The sequence below is a fragment of the Rhinolophus ferrumequinum genome, chromosome 9, assembly GCF_004115265.2.
Source record: "Rhinolophus ferrumequinum isolate MPI-CBG mRhiFer1 chromosome 9, mRhiFer1_v1.p, whole genome shotgun sequence".
Taxonomy (NCBI): Eukaryota; Metazoa; Chordata; class Mammalia; order Chiroptera; family Rhinolophidae; genus Rhinolophus; species Rhinolophus ferrumequinum.
Genome location: NC_046292.1, coordinates 49,533,969 through 49,558,103, shown reverse-complemented (window position 1 = coordinate 49,558,103; position 24,135 = coordinate 49,533,969). Strand labels below are relative to the sequence as shown.

General features: G+C 39.3%; 1 protein-coding gene across 1 annotated transcript in view; it reads right to left on the bottom strand.

The window, feature by feature from the left end:
- IL12RB2 (interleukin 12 receptor subunit beta 2) overlaps positions 1 to 24,135 on the bottom strand; it is a 69,939-nt gene that overhangs the window by 19,894 nt on the left and 25,910 nt on the right. The window contains exons 9-10 of the mRNA XM_033115328.1: positions 18,832 to 18,911; positions 7,915 to 8,134 (exon numbers count right to left, since the gene is read on the bottom strand). Coding sequence (XP_032971219.1) covers positions 7,915 to 8,134; positions 18,832 to 18,911 — 300 coding nt within the window. The remainder of the gene's footprint in view (positions 1 to 7,914; positions 8,135 to 18,831; positions 18,912 to 24,135) is intronic.

Here is a 24,135-nt window from a genome sequence, read left to right as displayed (position 1 = left end):
AAGAAGCTGCAAAACTGTTACTCTCTGGAGCGTGCTGCCCGGCCTGTGTCATCAGTGTGGCTCAAATAAACTCTCATAAAAATTCTCTACAGGTTCAGATGTTCTCACATCAACAACAACATAAACAAGAATGTAATGAATATTCTCTTGCATGTTCTCGTGTGTGCCTGTGCAAGTGTCTCTGGATTTATATGCACAGAATTGCTCAATTACAGAGTAAATCACATATTTCACTAAATATGACCAGACTGATCTCTAAAATAGCCAATCAGTTGACACTCCAACAAGAAAAGCTTAAGCGTTCTCACTTCCCCAACAACACTTGTTATTTTCTGACTTTCTATTTTTTGCCAATCTGGTACATGCAAAGTGGTATTATTTAATTGTGGTTTTAGTTTCGTTTTCTAGTTACTCATGAGACTGAGTCCCTCTTCACATATTATGGTCATCTGACTTTCCCTTTCTGTGAACTGCCTGTTCATATACTTTGCTCGGGTTTTCTGTTTCCTGTCTCTCTGATTTGCAGAAATAGCTTTTATATTCTAGATATTAATCACTTGTCAGTTTTCAACACTAAAAATATCTTACTCCAGTGTTTCAATTCTCTGATAACTTTCTGATGCCCTTGTTGCACTTGGCTGTAGGTAAAGTTATTTATAGTTTCTGCATTTTGAGTCTTGTTTATGAAATCCTTCCATCCTGGGCTCACGAAGATACTCAACCACGTTCTCCTATTGGCTTTTCGTTTTACCTTTCACATTAAAAATTTTAATCCAAATCTAGCTGAAAGGTTTTGTGTTTGTTTGTTTGTTTGTTTTTTTAAGGGAATAAATTTTCTTATTTTTTTCCCACACAGTGAGTCAATTTTTCCAAATGTGATACTATCCCTAATATGCATCAAGTTCCATATATTACTGGGTCTGGATCTGGGTCAACTTCTTTACCAGAACACACTGTTCACATTTACTAGGCTTTTGTGATGTCTATTTGGTTGGTCAAGTTCCCTCCTCGTTTTGCTCTTCTTTTTTCAAAATGGTCTTAGATATTTATAAAACTTTATTCTTCCATGTATCTTTTAAAATTAGTTTATCAGAGTCCCCTAAATTCCAGCCCGTATTTTTTTTATTGGAATTAAGTTAAATTTATAGTTTAATTCAGAGAGGAGTGATGCTGTTACAGTGTTAGATTGCTCCATTCATAAATATGCTGTTTCATTGAAATTATTCAGCTTTTCTTTGTCTTGTAGTGGAGTTTAAAAACATTACTCCTTCAAGTTTTCATGTATTTTTTTGTTAGGTTAATTCCTAGGCACTTTATACTTTCAGTTTGCTATATAAATGGCACCATTTTTTTTTCATTAGTTTCAGGTGTACAAAACAATGTAAGAGTTACACATTTACACGCCTGACAAAGTGATAACCCTCCCAATCTACTACCCCTCTGACATTGTATATAGGTGTTATAATCCCATTGACTGTCTTCCCTAGGCTGTACTCCACATCCATGACCATACATATGTATATATTTATATATTTATAGTCGACATTCCATATCATTCAACTTTAGCTTCAGATGTATAGCACAGTGGTCAGGCATCTACACAGTCTCTGAAGTAGTCTCCCTAATAAGTCCAATGCCTATCTGGCACCCTAAATGGCATCTTGTGTTCTACTGCTTTTTCTACTATTAATTTTTGTGTTATTCTTATTTCCGGCAAACGTGCTAAACTCTCTAATTAGTACTAATAATTTGTCTATTGCCTTGTTGAATTTTCTATGTAATAATCTTATTAGCTGCGTACTTAAAGTATTTCTTCCTTCCAATCTTTAAATATCACTTTTTTGCTTTTATCTTGTTGCTAATTTTAAAGAGAATATGCCTATATGTCTTTATTAAAAGACATTAGCTTCATGTTTTTGCTAGAAAGTCTTAATATCTTAAAAGTTTTTTATTCATAGTTTTCATATAGGTTTTATTTATACAAAATACTGCTAACTTACTGAAAACTTTTTAGAACTAAATCCTTTTCTACATCTGTTAAAAACATGTGTCTTTTTTCTCTCTCAGTATGAATGTGATAAATTACACTGATACATTTTTCTGGTACTGCTCCATCTTTGTACTCAGGATCAACCCTGTTTGATCATTCTGCACTTATCTACGAGTATCTATCTATCTATCTATCTATCTATCTATCATCGCAGAGACTTTTAAAAAAATAAACTATTTTTTAGAGCAGTTTTTAAATTTACAGCAAAATGAGCAGAAGGCACAGAGATTTTCCATATACCCCTCCCACTCAACCTCCCCACTATGGACATCCTGCATCAGTGTGGTATATTCTGTAAGATTCTTGCTAAATATTTTCAAGTGTGTTTTCTCTTTCATTTACTTTTTTCTCTTACTGGGATTCCTTTTTCTCATACGCTTGTCATTACTTCTCTTTCAATTCTTTCAGTGTCTTAAGTTTTCTCATTTTTCAATTTCTTTCTCTGTTTTTATGGAAGAGTTTCTCTACCTTTTGGAAGAGTTTCTCATCCAATCTTCCATTCCCTCATTCAATCTTCAGATGAGTCCTTTCTACTACCCAGCCCCATTGGCTGAGTTCTTTATTTCAACAATTAAACTTTCCACTCTTAATCTCTCTATATGGGGCCTCTTCACAACCATCTACTTCTGATTCATGTTTCTATCATCCTCTCTTATCTTTCTAAAGATACTTATTATACTTATTCTAAACTCCAGTTCTTTCTGTTATGGCAGTTATATTTCCTACGGCACAGGTTGTTCCATTTGTTGCCTTTCTTTCCCAGAACTTGGACCCCTCGGATTTCTCCTAATTTTCTCATTTGGGATCATGTCTTCTTTTCTTGGATTGATCAGTAGCCTTGACCTTCATTTTTCTGTGGGGGGAGGAGCGAAAGCTTAGCTGTAGCTCATGCTCCTCCAAGTAAGTTTAGGAGGAGCTTTTCAGGGTGGAAAGCTCCAGGCCAGAGAGCCTGTGGGGATGCAGCCTGAATGCTACCTGTCCGCAGGTTCCCTGGAGGTATACTTGGCACCTCCAGAACCTACTGCTCCTCATGTGGGAGAGGAGCTGTTATTCTCTTTTGTAATTGCCAAGCCCATGGGGTAAATGTCAGGAGAAATCGCAAGGGCCAGCCAGCTCACCGGCACTCTTTGTTTTCAGCTCCCCTCCCCAGTTAGGTTCCAGAGCTTCTTTGAAGATACTTGGCCATGCTCTCAGGACTTCCCTGCCCCACAGTAGAAACGCCCAGGCAATAATCCTATCAGAGCAACATGGGCAAGAAAAAGGTGTGCAACCAGAAAGGGCTATTTCAGCTCTCCCCCTTCATTACTATTACCTCCTGCACAGGCGCTTAGCCAGCCTGTGGCATCCTCAGGACTGGGCTTGGTGGTGAGTGTAACCTGTGTATTGGCTATCCTATCAGGAACTGGAACTCCTTTATCTTCATTTGCCTCGGTACCTGATGTCCTGGCTATGGACATTTTCTTTTTCTTTTTTCTTTCTTTCTTTTCTTTCTTTCTTTTTTTTTTTTTGTGTGAAGTGCATTCATTCAGAAAATACACCTATGGCTCACAAGACCCTTTACCAGGTGAGGGGCTAAAACAGCCAAAGAGCCTTTCTAACCATTGCTTTCTCTGGAATTAGCTAAGCAAATCAACTTGGCGTTAACCTGCCTCTGAGTCACCACACTTGCCAGGAACCAGCCTGGATTTCCTCCCCCATGATGTCTGCCAGGACTCGTTCTCTCCTTCAGATCTCTGCTCACAACTCACTCTCTCTCTGTGTGATCTTTTAACATTATTCCTTTAGCCTCAATCATTCAACTTCCCATCTCCATTTTCCCCGAGAGCTTCTGAATAGAGTTATGAAGTTCATAAGGTATATGGAAAAGTGCCCACCTAAGAGACAGGTGGCTTGGTTTTTCTGTCCAGCTCCATCCACCACTGAGGAGATGTCTCATCTTGGCTAAGTTACTTCACCTCCTGGGGCCTCAGTCTCTGACATTTGTGTGGACCCTGTTTATGACTCTGCTGGCGTCTGACTCTTCCCATAGTTTCAAGAATTCTTGAGCACAGGGACTGGTCTGAAATATTCAACGTGTTTTACTTGTTGGCTGCTGGGTTTAGCACACATTCAACTTTCATCATAAATCCACAAAAATCATTCTTCTGCTTCTTGATATACAATGCTATGGCAGGTGCCTTTTACAACAAAGTTGTCCCTACTTTCTTAAAATCAACATAATTCTGCCTGTTGGGGCATTATTTTTCCCTTCGTAGAAGGAAAGTTATATATGTGAGTAGTGTGAACATACATTGAAAGAGAGGGAGACACAAAATCATGGTACGCTATTCCTACAGGTCATTCCGAATATGTGTGAGATGCGTGATCAAGGGTAGGATTATGCAATTTATCAATCTGTCCTCTGGGATGCACAACAACTTCTACTGGATGGGTCAGGTGTGGTCTTGGAGAGGCAACAGGCTTTTCTGAGAATCCAAAATTCCTAGGACTAGGCCCCTCTTAGCGATAGCTCTGGTGTACAGAACCGTTTCAGTCCTACCTTACCTCCCCTACATGTTCATACTTACTGAGCTTCATCCCTACTTAACACCTGTCCATTCTGAGAGGGAGAAGTGCCCCTTTTACTCTTTTTGTCACTGGATCCCATCATCTTCCAGCTCCCCAGGGACTTCATCCCATCAGTTATCCCCTCTCTCCCCTTTATCTTCAACTCTCCCCACCTGATTCTTTTTATCAACTTACATGCTCTGTCAGATGCCACTTTAAAACAAATCCTCTTGCCTGCACACCTGCACTCCCTCACACCTGGCTGACACCAACTTGTCTCTGCATACTCCGTTCACACGTTGCCTCCTCTCCAAGCCCATGCTTCAGCTTTTCTCTGTTGCCAGAGCTCCCTGTGCATAAGTCTTATCTCACACTTATACTGTACTACAGTTTGCATGCTTATATGTCTGCCCCTTGCATGTGACTACACATAACTGGAGGACCTCAACAGTATTTTTTACTTATTGCTGAATTCCAGTTGCCTTATGTAGTATATGCTCAATAAAAGACTATTGAATGAATAAAGAAGAGGCCAACTCTAAAATAATGAGTGTGTCATTTTGAGAAGTTGTTACCAAATCTAAATAAAGAAACTGGAACGGGCCTAGAAAATTCATGAGGTTAATATCCCCAAGACTCATCTGCAGTAAGGTTTGAAGAAGTAAAGTATTCTGACATATTATATTTAAAAAATAGCTGGATACCAACCAGTGGTTTGAGTTCAACTTCTCCCACAGAATTCAGTTTAAAAATTACTCAAGTAGTATTTATCCACTGCAGAAAAAAGTTAAAAATATAAAAAGAAAAAAGGAAGGAAAATCACCTATAATCCCATAGTACAGCGATGACTTCTGTTAACATCTGCACATAGATTCTGCTAGATTTTTTTTACTATGTAAAAAATGTGTACTCATGTAATTATATATTTTAAATGGCATCACCCCATATACACTATTGAAAGCCTACCTTTTTACGTATTATGTGCATCTTTCCATGTCAACAAAAACATAGCGACAACATCACTTTAATGTTAGTGTGGGATGAAGGCAGGAGAGAGTCAGTACATCTTAAACCAGTTCATCCTCTGTTATTTTACATTTAGGTTGTTTGTGGTATTTCCCTATTTCAATTTTGTTTTTCAACAAACATATTTTTGCCTGCATTTTTAAGCACTTATCCTATTATTTGCTGAGGATACATTTCTAATGGTAACATTTCTTGGTCAAAAGATATGTTCATATCTAGTTTGTCACATGTGGTCAAATTGTTCTTCAGAAAGTTGTACCAATTTACACAGACACCAGCATGGGATAAGAGTATTTTCCCCTCCCCCCACCCAAAAAAAGAAATAAAATAAGAAAACAAACAAACAGAAGGAAAAAAACAAACAAAATAGTGTGTTTTCCTTTCACTCTCACCAACATGGGTTATACTTATGTTATTTACCCTTTCTCGGTCTGATTTGGTTTCTCATGTTTTTTCAAACTTTGCATCTCATTGATTGCTAGTTAGACTGAACATATTTTCATATCTGTATTGCTCCTTTTATATTTATTACTTGAATTTCCTGTTCATATCCCCAATCTCTTATTTATTTTAAAAAGTTACATAGATAGATAATCCTCTTTTTGCCAACAATGTAATATATACTTTTCTTAAATTACTATCCATATTTTTAAAGATTTATTTATAATGCTTTAAAAATTTGTATTTTACTATGTAGAGTTTCAGCTTTTTATCCCCCATAGTTAATCTTTTCCTTCAGGTTTCTGCCTTAGGTACCAACCCCACATGAGGCACAGATTACCAGTACCTTACTGAATATGCTTGCCTCATCTTCTTTAGCAAGGGAACACTGCTGCCTGAAATATATATATCTGAGCCTCCTTTGCAGTTGGCTGTGGCCCGGTGACCAGTTAGAGTCAATAACTGCAAGTGTGTTGTGTGACCTGGGCAAAGCTCCTCAAGAGTGAGGGATGAGCCCTTCTCCCTTCCTTTCTGTTGCCTAGATGGAAATACTGTGTTTCCCCAAAAATAAGACCTAACCGGAAAATAAGTTCTAGCATGATTTTTCAGGATGACATCCCCTGAACATAAGCCCTAATGCGTCTTTGGAGCAAAAATTAATATAAGACCTGGTCTTATTTTCGGGAAAACACAGTAGCTAAAGCTCTGACAGCCATCTTGGACCATTTCCATCTTGAGGAAGCCAACTTGGCAGAGGGAATCGAAAGAAGGAGCCTGGAGTCCTGATGATGTCACAGAGCTGTCACACCAGCCCTGGCCTGTCTACCTCTGAACTTCTTTCATGTGTGAGAATAAATAAATCACTGTAGTCAGGCCTCTGGTAAGAGCAACCGTTACTCCTAAGAGCAATTCCTAACTTATACTAACCCAAGGTTATATCAATATTTACTTGTATTTTCTTCTAGTTACTTTCATCTACTCTATTATCTATATTTATAGATATGTGACTGAAAAGATATATAGCCAAGGTTTAACAGTGTGTATAAAATAATCATGTTTTGGTAGAAGCTTCTTTGAAACGATGATTGCTAGATGCATATGTAGATAAAATTGTCACACTGAATTTTAAGGAAGGATCTAATTATAGTTTTGTTCTATTAGGCATTTTTAGAAAAAGCCAGTGATCTTGACATAATCCTTTTATAACACAGATCTTGAGAAATTGCGTTAGTATCCATTTTCTGACTAATTATGGGCTTTTACCGAGAGAAGTTAGTTTTCAGAGAATGCAGCTATAAAATGTATACAGCTATTTGGGAGGTTTTCAATGCAGATAATGGGATACATGTCTAAATTTGTGTAATAAAGAGCTGTAGTATAGAAAAATTTTGTTATAGTTTCATTACAGCCAGAATTTCATTTTAATACTATTGGTTTTAAAATATGCTTTGACTGTATTTTTATCTAGAATTTTACAGCACATATTATTCTTGCTTCTGGAAAAATTAGGCAGACATTAGTGTTCAGTGTAATGCAACTAATATTTCCTTAACTAACATTCATTAAGCACCTGCTATGTATTAGTCTCTATATTTACTCTTATAATGACCTGCAAGGCAGGTAATACAATCCCTACTTCAGAGAGGTGGGAATTGAAGCTCAGAGGTTTTTATTCACTTGTCCAAGGCCACTCATAGTCTGAGTGGAAAAGACAGCCTCTGAAAGCCACTGACTCCAAAGTTTAAATTCCTGTGCTACTTATGCCAAGCCCTCAGATGAGCCTGCAGAAGATAAGAGATGAGTAAGACACAGTTTCCTACAGGCAATATTAAAGAAAAGTTGGTACTTACCTGCCTCACACAGGTCCGTTATGTTAATACGAGTGGGCCAGGAACTGCCTTTTGAGTTCACTGCAGAAACCGCCACAGCCCACTTCTTAGTTCTGGGAATGACCCAAGTCCAGGAGGTATACTCTGTGATATTCTGTAGTGTGGCTTTTCCCCCTGCCACCTCCAGCAAGGTCACCTGATAGTGGAGGATTTTTCCTCTTGCCTCTGACAAACTCAGATTCTGCAACAAAACACATCCACTTACTGTGTATGCTCAGACCAGGCCACTGGATACTCTATGCCTGGACCTCATGGCTCCCTGCAGCAGATGGCTACAACTGAGTGACCTTTTTATTTACATCTTCTCATCTCCTTCACTGTACACTTTATGCCTCTGCACATCCCCACCATTTAGAAAAAAATATCACTTTAACATTTTTTTAAAGCTAATTCTTAAAAACACATTGATTTTCCTTTCTTGCTTCAAAATGAAACTTCCTAAAAACTTAACTACATCCAATAGAATTCCAGCACTACCAATCACCAGCTGTGTGACCCAGGGCAAGGCATTTGGTCCATTCTGAATCTCCATTTCTAAATTTGTGACACATACCTGTGTAACTTTTTAAATAGAAAGTGCAATGCTACTCACAAAATCAAACACAAGATTTTCAAGAGCTGAACTAGTAAAATCCATACTTAGTGAATTGGATTAACTCTCTGTGCAGGAAACTGAGACACTGTTTATAAATGTGTGACTAATGAGTTTTTGAAACTACAAAAATTCCAATTGAGATCATTTAGGAACAATCCCAGAAAGTAAGCAGAAAACTAATTAATTTGTATTGTAACCCTGTTTGGATAAGGACCATGGTAAACAGAAGCAATGAAAATGGAGAGCTGCCAAGGCCAGACCTCGCAGTGCCCGCCCATGCCTAGTGCAGGGAGAGGAAGGCTTAGCTCACCAGTCTCAGGCATTATAGTTCTCTTAGCAAGGCTGTTCTTTACATGGGGTGCGGGGTGGCCTCAAGCTGCAGAAAGACATACCTTGGGATTGGCAACTACCCCTGTCTCTGATTCCCTACTCCCTAAGCAATCTTCTAATAATTTGGCTTCCTATGTAATTTATTTGTCAGAAGAGACTGAGCTAACATGAACATCTGGTTCACTTGAAATTTGTATTTTTCACTTTAAGTGAATAAATTACTCTTCTGATTATAATTTGGCTTCCAAAGTAATTAGCATACTGAGAGAGAATGTTCTTATCTGCTGACTCAAGCCTTCTGGTTGGCACAACAGCTGTATTTTTCACTATAAATTAATCTATGAACACCCAGCTTTTTATTATATTTTAGTCTCTGAGAGCTTGATTAATGCAGGTCCTGTCTAAGTGCCTCTCTGGATTCATAAGGCCCAAGACCAGATCTTGAACCGTGGTCAATGCACCAGGCGAGTGTCATGTTGCTGAGGGCTCTTTTGCGTACAGTCATCCTTTCCCTAGACGACATCTTTGTATACTGGCAAGGACCGAGAAAATTAGCATTTCAAATGTCCATCACAGCTGATTTCATAAGCCTGTTGTGTGAATTAAAATAAAAGAATACTTCTGACATTGCGGTTTTCTACACCGTTGATAATAAACAGGCCCTTTGTCATAGGAGGAAAAAAATGAGATAAATTAGAACAAACGCTGGCTAAGGAAGACCATTTCCTCAGCTATCTGTCCCTCTGTTCTTCCTACCTGTCTCCTCTGGAGGTCCAGAGGTAGGACTATTATCCCACCCCCACTCTATGCACCCCCACCCTAATGCAGCCTCTAGAGTTAACTGAATTCACCAAGCTCCGCATTCTTGCCAGGGACCCACAAGGCTTCAGTCCCGCTCTGACAACTAAGAAAACAGCCCTTATTGGAAAAAACGCCTTGCACATCAGCTTTTATTATCACCCTTCATAGACACCTCAGCAATCTCATTCAATCCTATAGTAGAGTGCTGAAAGAAGGGGGGAAATGTCAAGTCTTCTTGGATCCAGTGACCTTGCCTAGTCACTGCAGTGGAAATCTAGCTGATCACAGTAAACAGAGGTGTGGATCTGAAAGATGAGTGAAGGGTCCCAGATGGTAGCGACGAGCCTCGATCCATACCTTTGCATTTTCCCTTCCATATCCAATATTTTAGAGTTGAAAATGTCAGTGAGAAGGTAAGGGTCGGGTTGAGGTAGTTAGACAAATAAACATGGTGTCCTGTGAGATATGCTTGTATACAATGTCAAGCTCAACCTTTGGGATGAAGGTTAACCTCTCTCAGGTAATTGATCTCCTTAACCAAATTCAAAAATGAGCCTAACTTGGCCAACAGGGTCCATGGAACAAAAAAATTCAATAAGACGATAGGAAGACAGGTATTTATCCAACTGGGCTCATAGCAACGGAAGCAACTGAAAACAAAATAATTTGTTTGGTTTTAAAAAATAGTAACAGTATAAAGTTTGCCAATAATGTATGTAATCCATCACCCCCGGATCACACTTGGCTCTGACGGAATGGAATAATCACCACAGAACAGCAGAACCTGAAGCAATGCTCCAGATTAACAATTAATCAAACATTTCATTTTATCAATGGGGAAACTAAGAACTAGAGCCTGAAGTGACTTGCTTAAGGGCACTCAAGGGATACATGAAGGAGGTGAGAGTGGAATCCAGGGCTCCTGACTTCTAAACTAGTGACCCCTCTGCTCCTTATACTGGTGAGTCTGAGACAATGAACTGGTACGTCTGAGTCACCATGTTTCATAGTTGGGGTCTCCAGTCACTCTTCTGGCCCAAAGTTGCAAAGGAGCTTCTCTTATTGTGAGGCTGTGGTACATTCTGACGTGGAGCATCAACAGCAGATGTGACATGAGCAATTTGGGGAAGGTGGAGATGCAGAATTCTTTTTTTCCAGAGACAACAGGCCCTGAGTCACAAGGAGACAAGCTGTGAACCCAGAAGTCGGTGACCTGAGGAGCCAGTTGGGTCTTTCCAGATGAACTTATTTTTACTCCAGTGTTTATGTGGGTGGGTGATAAGGGAGAAATTATCCTTCATTGGGCCATACCATGAGTCAGGAGCTTTACAACCATTGTTACATTTAGTTTTTATAACTCCCCATTCTAATGAGGGTGCTGAAGCTTGGAGAGGTTAAGAAACTGACCCAAGCAGTCTCTACAGAAAAGTAATGTGAGATTTTAGTGCGCCCCCTGGTGGATGTGAGAGAGGAAGGAGATGTCAGGACTGTTTCTGGCATCATTGGGATTATCTCTTAAAGACCTGGTAGTACTTTTTGTAGCTTCTTGGGCAGTGCTGAGGCTGGTCTCAAGCCAGCATTCCTACTGTCACTGTCACCCACTTCTATTGGTAAGAGTATGCTAAAAAGGAAAAGCTTTCCTATTGCCTCTCTCCTTCAGTTTTCTTTCTGCTCTGTCCTGTGGGAAATGATTTAAATAAGTAAATTTAGGCTTTCTGGCTTAGGTTTGTCTGAGAAGCAAAGAGTGAACAGCTCCCATATCAACCTACTATAAGAGTTCTGCTGCCTGAAAAGGCTTTCAGCATCAAAAATAACTTTGTGAATGTCATCCACGATAGGACAAAATCTAACACATGTCAGAATTCAGGGCCACTGTTTTTTGTTTTGTTTTAAAATACATTGCAGATTGGAGGGATGGTGTTTCTGTGAATTGATAAATTATCTTCCTAAAACTTTAAAGAAACTACTGTACTTGTCATAAAGTAATATTTTACTTCTGAAATTCCCTTGATGAAAACAAAAACAAAACCTGTCAGAGTTTAGCCTATATCAAAGAAGAGTCTATCTATAATCAAGACCCCTTGGAAAGCTGGAGAACTTGAACACTTATTAGTCACAGCTTTGTCTGTGAAGACCTTTTTTTGGAGGGGGAAAGAACAGATCCTTTGCTTTCCTGCTCCACCACATAGCAGCTGTGTGACCTTGGGCAAATTATTTTACTCCTCTGAGGCCCGATTTCCTAAGGATAAAATGAGGATAATTCTATGTATGGCATAGGCTTGTTGGAGAATCCCATGGGCTAATGGAAGTAAACTGTTTCACAGAGCGCTTGGTGCGTGACAGATATTAAGACCCTGGGTGAGTTCCCTTCTCTCACTCTAATATAAAAATCATCCTAATTGGCACTTTTCCCATCATACTCATATGCCTCTTCTGTCAGTCTTGACTCGGCGTATGCCACAGTTCTATATGGAGCTCGCCAGTGTCATACAGTTGATTACAAAGTACATATAATTTGTGGGTTAAAGACTGGGTACCTTGATTTCAGAACTCATGACTGCCTTCAGCAACCCCAGTTCAAGTGAAGGAGTGACTCAAAAGACAACCCTTATCTGGAAGTTTTAAAAATCACTGTGTTGAAATGATCTATCTATCTATGTATCTGTCGTCCCACTAGCCTATCAGCTCACCTTTGCACCCTGTGTCACGCACAATGTTTATCTCCTAACAGTGGCTTACCAGACACTTTTCACAATTCTCTCGTTAATCTTAACAATAAACTCATGTGGTATATACTATTATTATCTGCACTTTACTCAAGAGGTAAATAAGGCACAGAGAGGTTAAGCACCTTGCTCAGAACAAACAGCCATTAAGTGGTAAAACTGGAACTTGAACACAGGTTGCTTAGCTCTATCTAGAGAATGCACTCTTAACTGCTATCATGCTAGCACTTTGTAGACATTTCCCAGGTGTTTTGCTTCACTGAACTGATTAATTGATAGTCATACCTCACGCATAATTTCTATCTTGTTTTACAGCTAGAAAAACAGCAAAATCATGGAAACTTTTGTAAGAGCAAAACTTTAACTCCTCTTCCACCTGTTTTCGGTCTTCTGTGAATTCTCTGCTACCTACCCTCTTATCTTTGTCATTGATCCCATTCTGCTATCCAGCCAGAAATCCCTCCATTATAGTTGGTATAATGTGTGTGACTAGTAGGCAAGGAAAAAAGCAACCCGTTCTTTCTGAAACTGTCTTCTGAAACGCTGTGCCAGCCTGTGGTAGGACAAGGTTCGGGAAAGGGAAGGACATAGAGGTGAATACTGGAATAAAACTATTGAAATCTTGCCATCTGCTACTTTTGTACTTAAATATTGATTCTGAGATTAGATACCTCCTATAATTATACAAGGGCCTCGGGTTCCTGGCAGCCAGTGTTCCCTGGGGATTCACAATAGGCTTTTGTCCTACATCAATATAAATCAGGTTACAAATAATACTGTCTACTTTTACTGAATCTCTTTCAATGAAGAGGCCAAAGAATTCATCCCTTCAGTGCCCTGTGATATTGGTTGGAATATTCTTCAAATGACATAGAGAAATATAGGGAGAAACGGACAAAGTAAATGTGCTGACGAAGCAACCTACAGTCCAGAAGTCTTTCTGAGGCCGGTGTATGGGGCCTGTTATTTTCTCTTTCTTCTGACCCTCCGTGGTTTGAGGGTAGCTGTTTATTAAAATGGGTTACTTCATTTAACAAATTAATAAAAAAAATACTACATCTTTTCCCCACTTTTGCAACCGAGAGCTTCCCTACCTCTCTTCTGTGCTGCTTGCCAAAGCCTAAGAGCTGTGCTGTCCATCACAGTAGGGAGCTACTAGCCACAGGAGGCCGCGGAGCCCTGGAAGTGTGGCCTCTCAGAACTGAGATGTGCCGCTAGCTGGAGGGCGAACACTCAGCCACTGTGCTGGGCTGATGCTTAGTAGACACCCCATTTTTCAAAGACTTAGTAGGAAAAAAGAATGGAAAACAACTCATTAATAATTTCAAAATCCCCATTACAGGTTGAATTGAAACCATTGCAAATATATTTGGGTTAAATAAAATATCTTTTAAAAATAATTACACCTGTTTATTTTTTTTTTCAATGTGGCTATGAGAAAATTTTAATTTGCCCATGTGGCTTGCATTTGTGGTTTGCATTATATTTCTATGGGATGGTGCTTCACTGCCGTGATCTGTACATGCGGAAACCATAGACCCCAGAGAGTCTCCTGCCAAACATGCTCCCACCCTATTCCTGGCTCACCTGTTCTTCTGGACTCAGCTGTAGTATTGTCTTCCGAGAGGTCGTCTCTTACGCCTCTCCCATTGCCTGGCTCTACTGGGTAAGCCTGACCATCATCATCCCTCCAGCTGAATCTTGAACCCCCCCTTAATGCCTGAGTGCCCACTCCTGTTCCTGTCCTGCTGTACTGTGAGTTCAAGGACGTGAGGACTGGATTTGTCTTGTTCACTTCTACATCCCTGGCATACTAACGAGTGGCTTCAGTATATTTGTTTGCTTGAATGAAGGAATGGACAAATTCAGCTTTATTTACACAGCTATTTCTCTTCCAGACCCATAGCCTGAACCACAATTTCTGAAAGTTTGACTTGCTATGATCAAGACAGTGAGAGGACTCTGAAGAAATTAACAGAGGAAACTAGAAAGGTTAATGTGGCTTTGCCCATTGTCATATCTTTTCATACATTATGTATTTATCATCTATCCATCCATCCATCCATCCATCCATCCATCCATCCATCCATCCTTCCATCCATCCATCCATCCAAGGTGATTTTCTTCTTAAAGGATATATGTTGTATTAACTGGAAGGAAAGTGTACTGAACTCATGGATTGAAATGCTAATCAAAGCAAAGGAAACAGGATGAAACTTTGCACAGAAGGAGGTAATGGAGGGAATCTGAGGGACAGGATTGCTATTAATAAAAGCCTCCTGTGAAGGGCTGTCACACAAAACAGGTTGTTTGTGACAGAGCAACACTTTCTACTTGTTAGTGCATTTGTTGTTTTAACAATACCCAAGTATTTTTATTGTATTTCATGGATTAGGTTGTACTTTTTGGCTTCAACATAGAAAGTATTTTTTCCTCTTAAAAATAACTATGGTAAAAAAATAATACAGGATATTTTTGAGGAAATGGAGCTATTGGGAGAAACCAAGGTGTAGGAAAATGAGTAATTATGTGGGAACCAGTACAACAAAGCACAGGTCTCTTTCACTCTCATACACTCACACTCTCACATTCATGCAGACACACACTGATATTTGCACACTTGTACCCACAAATGCCCCTTTACCCATCTTCTGCACGCTCACACTCACTCACTGCTATAGTCTGAATATTTGTGTCCCCAAGATTCACATTTTGGAATCCTAATGCCCAGTGTGATGGTATTAGGAGGTGGGGCCTCTGGGAGGTGATTAGCTCATGAGAGTGGAGCCCTCATGAATAGAATTTGTGTTCTTATAAAAGGGCTCCCTAGCCCCTTCCACCATATGAAGATATAACAAGAAGTCTGCAGCCCAGAAGGGGCCCTTCACCAGAACATGCGGGCACCCTTATCTTGGACTTCCAGCCTCCAAAACTTCACAAAATAGATTTCTGCTGTTTATAATCCATCCAGTTTGTAGTGTTTTGTTATAGCAGCCCGAATGGACCAAGACATTCACATACATACACTCACACATGTATTTATATATACATACCCACACTCACTCATATCCCTCACACATATAAATCTCACACACATATTCACACATACCCTTTGTATCCACACATATACAACACGCATGTACATGCACACACATCACTTACATATACACTCACACATACCCACACTCACACGCTTACCCCCCCACACAGGGGCTGTGCCCATTCAGCTCCTGGTTGTTCTCCTCTAATGTAAACATCCTGCAAAAATGAAAGGTTTCCCCAACTGCAAGAGAAACGTGCTCTCACTTTGTTCACAGGATAATGGGGTTTTACTTGGGGCTTCCTTTGGGGCTAAGACCTGAAATTCCCCTCTGCAGTGTCGGGGTGTCCCCTCATTGGTTTTCCCAGTATTAATCACAGTTAAAAAAAGAACAAACACAAAAAACCCACCACACGTATATCTTTGCTTCCTTTCCTCAATGAGGTCTGACCTGGGTCCCACCACAAAGCACCTAATCTGACTGCAGCGTTTTTTTCTAGTCTGACATTTAGATGAGTCCCTTGTGTCATGCCACCACCCTGGCAAATTCCCAAGCCTGCCTGAGAGTGGCCCGAGGAAGCCCCGTTTGTACTAGTGGGACAGGAGTGGTTCCAAACAGAAGGGCCAATGATTTCTGCCCGGGAAAGGCTCTCAGAAATGAGCAAGCACCCTCTGACCCCAAATCCTCCCATTAGAAATCACTTCCCCTCGCCAGACTTGTTTCCATGTTTGTAAAATGGTGGTGGGACTGAGTACTGCTTAAATTCCCTTTGGCTCTAGAGGTCTGTGATTCTGTGGTCCAAAGCAGGTCTGCTCATCTCAGGAACTCTGGTTGGTGTTTTATTCCCACTCACAGGTGAGTGGCCTATTTGGAGCCACTGAAGAAGCCCAGGATTTGGGCATAAAGGACTTCATCCTGTAACAGACTTGCAAAGCTGAGGACCAGATCCAACGTTCCTTACGGAGCCTCTCAGGCTGGACAGTCACTGAAGGTTTTAAAGGTGCTCTGTCCTGGCTACTATCTGGTGTCCAGTTATAGAAGCTTATAGTATTGACATTTTGGGTGTCTTATTCAAGCCAGTCCCAGTCCAAAGCATCCACAATTCTGACTCCACAGAAGGAAAGGTTTTCTAACAATAAGAGATGCCGATTCTGGCATGGACTGCCTACGAAGTGGAATTCTATTTTAAGAGGATCCCAGCAGAGACATCTGTCTGTCCTGGCTGGAGCAGATACAATGTTTATGAGCAGAAAGGTGAACTAGAAGAGGATTAAAGTCCCTTTGAATTCCAAAACCTCATTTTAGAACCTAAGATGTGTCAGGATTCTGGACAAGATCAAAATGAGAAGCAGAGAAGAATTTGCATATGCACATGTGCTGAGCCTTGCCTGTGGCTAACGGCTTATTCTGACTTCGCTCTGATACTTGTTTCATGAGTACCATGATCACACCTGTTCTAAACTCTCTCTGTTACAGTGAGAAGCACCCAGGCACGACACCGGGTGTGTAATTTTCCCTGTTAGGGTAACAATGCATGATGTAGTACCAGTCAGTTGTTCTTTGGTGGGACCAGGGATTTTTCTAAGTTTGTGTCCTCTCATTTATAGATCTGCACAAAAGTCTTGTCAGTGACACAGGCACTCGTATCATGAACCTCATTCTACAGAGACAAACCCTGGAGTAGAGAGGAGTAAAATGGGGCTAAAACAGCTTATCTTTTCAGATCTCTGTTGAGGACATTTGGGGAGGAAGAATCTTTATGGGAGAAGGAATTTTGGTTTTAACCAGTTGCTTACTTGCGAAAATGAAAACCGATAGCCAAGAATTGAGCTGGGTTCTTCTATAATAGTCATACATATGACTGCTCTCAATTTCTTGCTTTGAGAATTGTCTTGCTATTAAAAATGGCTTTGTTTTAAAATAAATTTTAAGCTGACGTTTTAGTTTCAAAGTAAAGAGCTTGATTATGACTCACCACGCTGCAGTCTCTCCTCTTATACCAGACATTTTGTCGGTAAGAGAGAGGAAGGAAAAGAGGGAGAAAGAGCTCATTTCTTAAATCTGAAGAAGACTGCAACTATCAAAACCTATTACGCATAAACAAAAATAATAAAAATTAAAAAAATGGTGGTGAACACACAATGTAATTTATAGATGATGTGATACAGAATTGTACACCTGAAATCTATGTCATTTTACTAACAATTGTCACCCCAATAAATTAAAATATATATAGAAAAAAACAAAAAACAACCTATCACGCTAACTCCATCAGAGGACTTTATAAGTCTGACTCTTCTGGTTTTGTGCTTATCAGCTTTATAATTCCTAAACTGTTTATTTCCCCGTAACTGGAAGGGGTGTAGTGAGAGGTTTGGGGGAACAAAGGAAATACAGAGGAGTAGAGCTCACCTGAAAAGCTCTTATTTTGAGTATGCCAGTCAGTAGCTCAATTCAAATCGTATTTTCTTTCAACAAAGATGAGTCAAGGGGTAGAAGAAAGAGTTCTGGATCACGTTTCAGTCCCAGCTCTGCACTTAGTAGCTGAGTGATTTTGGGGAACAATTTCTTCTCTCTGACCCTCAGGTTTTGTATTTAAGTGGGGAGATCCAGTACCTGCCTCGCAGGGTTTTTTAAGGATTAAAGGAAACAACAGTGCCTGTTTTCAGCACTTTGTGAAACTTTCACATCCTGTAATCACATTAGGCTGCACTGTTGTCGGAAAGGTTGTTTAATTTACTATTGTTTTACTACTATTCCCGAGGAAAAGCAGCTTTCCGTTCCTATTTGTATTATTTTCTACTATTATTTGTGTTCCTGAGGTAGGGCAGCTTTCTGTCCACCCTCTCAATTTTCAATGACTATGGAAAATATATTCCTAAATATCCACACCTGCAGATTTCCCATCTTTAATTTCCCCAAAACTGAGTAAGTCAGGTGGCATGGTTGCTGGGGCACATTGTATGTAGGAGAGAGGGGGTGGGTAGAGAGGGGACAAGAGTCAGAAGAGATGGTGTCAGAGGGTGGACATACTTGGGGATGGGAAGGGACTTTGATGAGGAAAAGATGAAGAAGTGGATGAAGAAAAGATGTGATTGTGTGGAGGAAGGAACGCACTCAGAGCTCTCACCCTTATCTGGCAAAAGTAATTGATACTGAATCAAGTATCATGATTATATGGCTGAGGAAATGAGCTCTGAAAAAGTCTCTGAAGCCTCATATGAAAGCCACTACGGAAATAAAAGGTCTTTTTCTGTCCTTGAAACATATTTTTCAAATATCTAGCTCTCTTTACATGCCAATTACATCTCAATAAAAACAAAATAAAACAAACAAAAACAAATAAATAATTTTCCTGAATTTTAAGTTGACACTGACAACTTACCTTCCAGTAAAGAGAAATCTGTTGTCTATTGTAGTCAATGTTCTGTTTCATGTACCAGACATCTAATATCCCGGTAGGCTCTATTTTGAAAGGGAGAAAACATATTTTCATATATATAAACAATATGAAACCTTTAAAAGTCCAGGGGTTATTTAATACATGATTCTGGGAGAGTAAGATTATAAGATAATTTCCATTTTCTTTGTGCCCCAGTATTTTTTTTTGTTAATCAATGAACTTGTATATCTTTGGCCATAGAAAGCACAGTTACCTAAAAACAATTTTAAAAAAAGTGATGATGAGAAAATTAGATTCCTAACTCACTCTTAAAACATGTATTAATAAAATAACTCAAAGATAGTATATGTAGTTATTTCTTTTTTATTGGAATGAAGAAAGAATTCTCAGCTAAAAATAAAGACATAAATGACATGGAAAACATTTTTTGATCCTGTAAAAGTACAAAATATAAACTTTGTGTTCATCTCCATTCCTGACCTTATGTTGTATAATCATTTGGTTTTATGATCATTAGACAATGATCTACTTGAAAGGAAGGCCCATCTCATGCATCTTAATATTTCTCCTACCTAGCACAGTGCTTAGAATATAATAGGCTCCCAGTAACTCTTGGTTAAATGATGAATGAACAAAGCAGGCAATATTATCTACTTGATGCTAAAACACAGGATGACCTGATAGAGAAAATAACCACCAATCTTTAAGACAACAGTCAAATATGACCTAATTTGAGAAAGTCAATCAAACATACTTGAAACTGAATAATCAACCTGTGTGTGTGTGTGTGTGTGTGTGTGTGTGTGTGTGTGTGGTAGTAGTAGTACTAGCAGTAGTAGTAGTAGTTGTAGTAGTAGTACTGTGTTTCCCCGAAAATAAGACCTAGCCGGACAATCAGCTCTAATGCGTCTTTTGGAGCAAAAATTAATGTAAGACCCAGTATTATATTATATTATATTATATTATATTATTATATTATATTATATTATATTATATTATATTATATTATATTATATTATATTATATAAGACATCGTCTTATATAAGATCGGGTCTTATATTAATTTTTGCTCCAAAAGACGCATTAGAGCTGACTGTCTGGCTAGGTCTTATTTTCGGGGAAACATGGTGGTGGTGGTGGTAGTTGTTTTATTTCTCCCATTATCAGATTTGTTTTCATTTATAGCCAGGGGTGGAATCAATAGAAGCAATCCCTGAAAACGGGCTTTAATTGCCCCAACCAAACTTGTTTAACAGTGACAGAATATATTTAAGGTAAGGCTTCTGGAGTAGCAAATTCCATTTAACCTGATGGAAACTTCCAGAAAATTAAGTCCCACATGGATAACAGAAGACAAGCAGCCAGGAGAGGAGGACAGAAAGGAAAGAAGCGCATGTACCAGCACATTCTATGGGCAGGTCCCACGTGGGCCCATTCACAGTTAAGTCTCCTGTCCTCCTCACTGCCGTGACATACATAGCTTGAGTGCAGTGGTTAAAGTGTGAGCTCCAGAGCCAGACCATCTATGAGCAAATTCCATCTCTGTGATTTTGAATAAATATTAACCACGTCTTTAAGCCAGTGTTCTCTGATCTTCAATCTGTCAACTGAAGATCATAATTCTGTACCTCAGACTGTTGCGAGTATTTAAATGAATAGCAGAGTGCTGACACATAGTAAACACTCAGTAAATTTACCTGTTGTTTTCTTCATTTGAAAATTGAAGTGCTGAGAAGTAAAGGAATTGTTCAAGATCCCAGAACTCATAATCAGAGAAGCTGGGCTTTGAACACAGGTCTGTTTATTTGCATAGTCTGTGGTCTTCACTCTGTACCATGCAGTTGCCTGGCTCTGAGAAAGCTTATGATTTCTCTGTAAAATTTGCATTCCACATTAGGTATTATTAGTGTTCTATTCTCTTCCTTGTCACTTCCTCTTCCTGCCTCTTGTATCCTCTTTTCTTTTGTTTTCTCTAAATATTCACTTCTTTTCTACCCCCTTCTCTTCCACCAGTGGTACTATTTACCCTTGCAGTGAGGAGTTAGAGGTAAGACACACCTACATAAAACATCTGAAAATGCTCTCGATCCTTCAGGACTATGAAGAGTGACACAAGAATCAATCCAGGACTTTTCTGCTAGTCCAGATGCAAAAAAAGGAAAAAAGCACAGGCCACAGAAGGAAAGGGAACCTGACATTCATTAACCACTTATTATATGCCAGGTAATATTTGGATGCTTTATATACTTTATCTCACTTAATCCTCACACACTGCAGGGGTGTGTGATTGCACCTATTTTACAGCTGACAAAGTCTAAATTATTTACAAACGACGTATAGCTGGTAAATGGCAAAACTGAGAGCTGAGCCCAGATCTAACTGCCTCCAAAGACCCTGTTCTTCCACTACAGTTCACTATGTTGATCAAAGATCTGAACACTTCACAAAACTAGGTAATCCAGACATTGACACATAAGCAGGACATGGAAACTTGGGTGTGCTCAGTGTGAAAGCCAGTGGACTTGTTCCACTGAGCTAAATGTCTTCAGTTAATTACATATTGGTAAGAAATTTAAAGGGAACACTCATTGCCTCATGAAAGATCTACAACCTACCATATTATTACAGAGCTAAGAATTGAATTTTAGAATCATACTCTCTTCAAAGGAGACATTACAAGTGAAACTGAAATTTTAATGGTGCTCTCTTGCAGTGTAAGCTGCTATGGGAGAGAGATTAATTGAATCTGCATGCGTTTCAAAGTGTAACTATTCATGACCAAGGGTGTCAAACCACTGCTGCTTAAAACAATGTAAGGGCTCATATTAAAGATAATCTTTGGCACTTAGCTACCACAAAATCACTTAAAGTTCTAACCACAGTGTCATTTAGCAAAAGACAGATACAACTATTATAGGCAGGTGAGGAAAGGAAAGTCGTAGGCCAATTTGTCCAAGTTTTTTTGGATTACAAAACAAGTGGGTACAAGTGATTAAATACACAAATATTGAGAAAACGGAAGTCAGCTCTCCTGAGATGAAACTACCTCCTATGAAAAGGGAAATATTGTAGGGATAACTAGAGTCACCAATAAAAAATAAACAAAAATAAAAGATCCTAAGTTAAGCAAAAGATTGGCCTAAATGACTTCAGGAATTCTTTCAACTCTAAAATCCCAAGATTCTAGGATTCTGTGAAACAATGTGTGCAGCAAACAAATCAGAACCGAGCCATGTGTTGTTGCTTCTGCGATTAACAGCCGTATCTGAAGCCAAGGTCGTGAAAGGGGTGTGGACGAGAGCCGCTGAATCGGGGTGGGAAGCCATCTCTGCAGAGGTTTTAGCAGGTAGTGAAGAGAACAATAAAGATCTCCAAAAACAATGAAATTGGAGAATTTAATAAAAAAGTAAATATGGAAAAGGCATATTTTCCTTGAGTGGTTTTAGGTAGTGGACTCAATGAGACGCACAAAATTTTTTGGTCCAAGGCATGCTCTCAGTAGGGCAAGAGAGAGGTAAGTCATCCTTCACTGTCTTTGTTCCTTAATGTCTACTCTTTAGGTTGTGATATATTTATCTAAAATCTAGTTTCAAACAATCCAATTCAAACAAATCTTTCAAACACCTACTTCATTAAACAAGTTTTTCATGGTAGGGTTCTCACCTTCAGATGTTATCATATAGACTTCCCCCCTCCTGACTCTTTGATGGCTTTTTAACACTTGGTTCTTGCTTTCTTTTCACCTCTTTCTGTCACTATTCTTGGTGGTTCATCATCCACATGGGTGTTCCTTCCCAAAGGCTGTCCTGTTAGTTACTCCACCCACCCACCCACATTCAATGATCTGTTTCTCTCAACTGACGCCTCTGCCTCACACTTCACTGAGCAAAAGGAAGCAATCAGGCAGGGATTCCCTCATCTTTCCACCATGAAAACTTACAAACTTCTCCATCCCTAACGCAATACCCCCACGGATTTTACTGTGGATGAAGCATCTCTACTTCCATCAAAGTTCAGTCCTGTAACCTGAGCTCTGGATCCCATCCTCTCGCTTTATCAAAGGCCTCTCTCCCACTTTTCCTGTATCGTTAATTTCTCCCCTTTCTACTGGGCCCTTATCATTGCCTTGCAAACATACTATATTATTTCTGATCCTAAAAACAAAAACAAAGAGACAAAAAATTTCCTAATATTACATCCTGGTGCAGCTACTGCTCTGAAGCTCGTCCCCTTCACAGAACTTCTTGAATAATTGTTAACTGTTACCAGTCTTTATTCCCTCACGTCACACTCACTCTCAACCCATACCGACTGAGATTTTGTGCCCATCACTCTACTGACACTGCTTCTGTTTGGCAATGAACTCTGTGTTGCCAAAGCTAATGGCCACTTCTCTGTTCTTATTGCACTGGTCTTCTAAGCAGCATTTGACATAGCTGAATACTCCCTCCACCAATTTTTTTTTTTTTAGAAACATAACCTTTTAACATCCAGATCACAAGTGAAAGGTGAGCTTTTTTCTTCATAGAAACAGGAATGCTTCATCCATACTAAAATCAAAGGAGGCATTGGGTTAGAGTGCTGTAGAGCACTGATGGGGAAAAAACGTGAGTTGCAAAAGATTGCATGTAGGATATAATTTTAAGTTCAAACATGAGCAAAACTAGTCATTGTTTAGAGATATATACTTTTCAGAAAACTATGATATAAGTATGAGATTCATAAACATACAATCCAGGATAGTAGTTACTTCTGGGGAGGCATACCGGGGTAAGGATATATTGGTAATTTTATAGTATTTAAGTTGAATTGTAGGTTCATAAGTGTTCATAGTGTTCATTTTGTTGTTATGCTTTGTAATGAGAAAGTAGCTAAAACTATCATAATCATAGTGGCCATGGAATGAATGAATAGATTTTGAATATGTTTAGGAGACAGAGTCAATTGCTGACATGGGGAAATGGGAGAAAAGCAACATTTGAGGGTAACTTCTCAATTTTTGACTTGGGTAACTAGAAAGATGGTAGGTCATTTACTGAGAGGGAAAAGAGTGGAACAGAAGTATTTTGTAAATATTTTGCTTTGGAGAAAAATTAAAAGTTTTTTTAAGCTATGTGAGGTTTGGGATGTCTGTTGACATCTAAGTATAGATATGGAATAGGTGATTGAAACACAAATCTGAAGTTCTGGATTGAGTTCAGGACTGAAACTAAATATTACATCTCTGTATCTACCTATCCATCCATCCATCCATCCATCCATCCATCCATCCATCCATCCATCCAT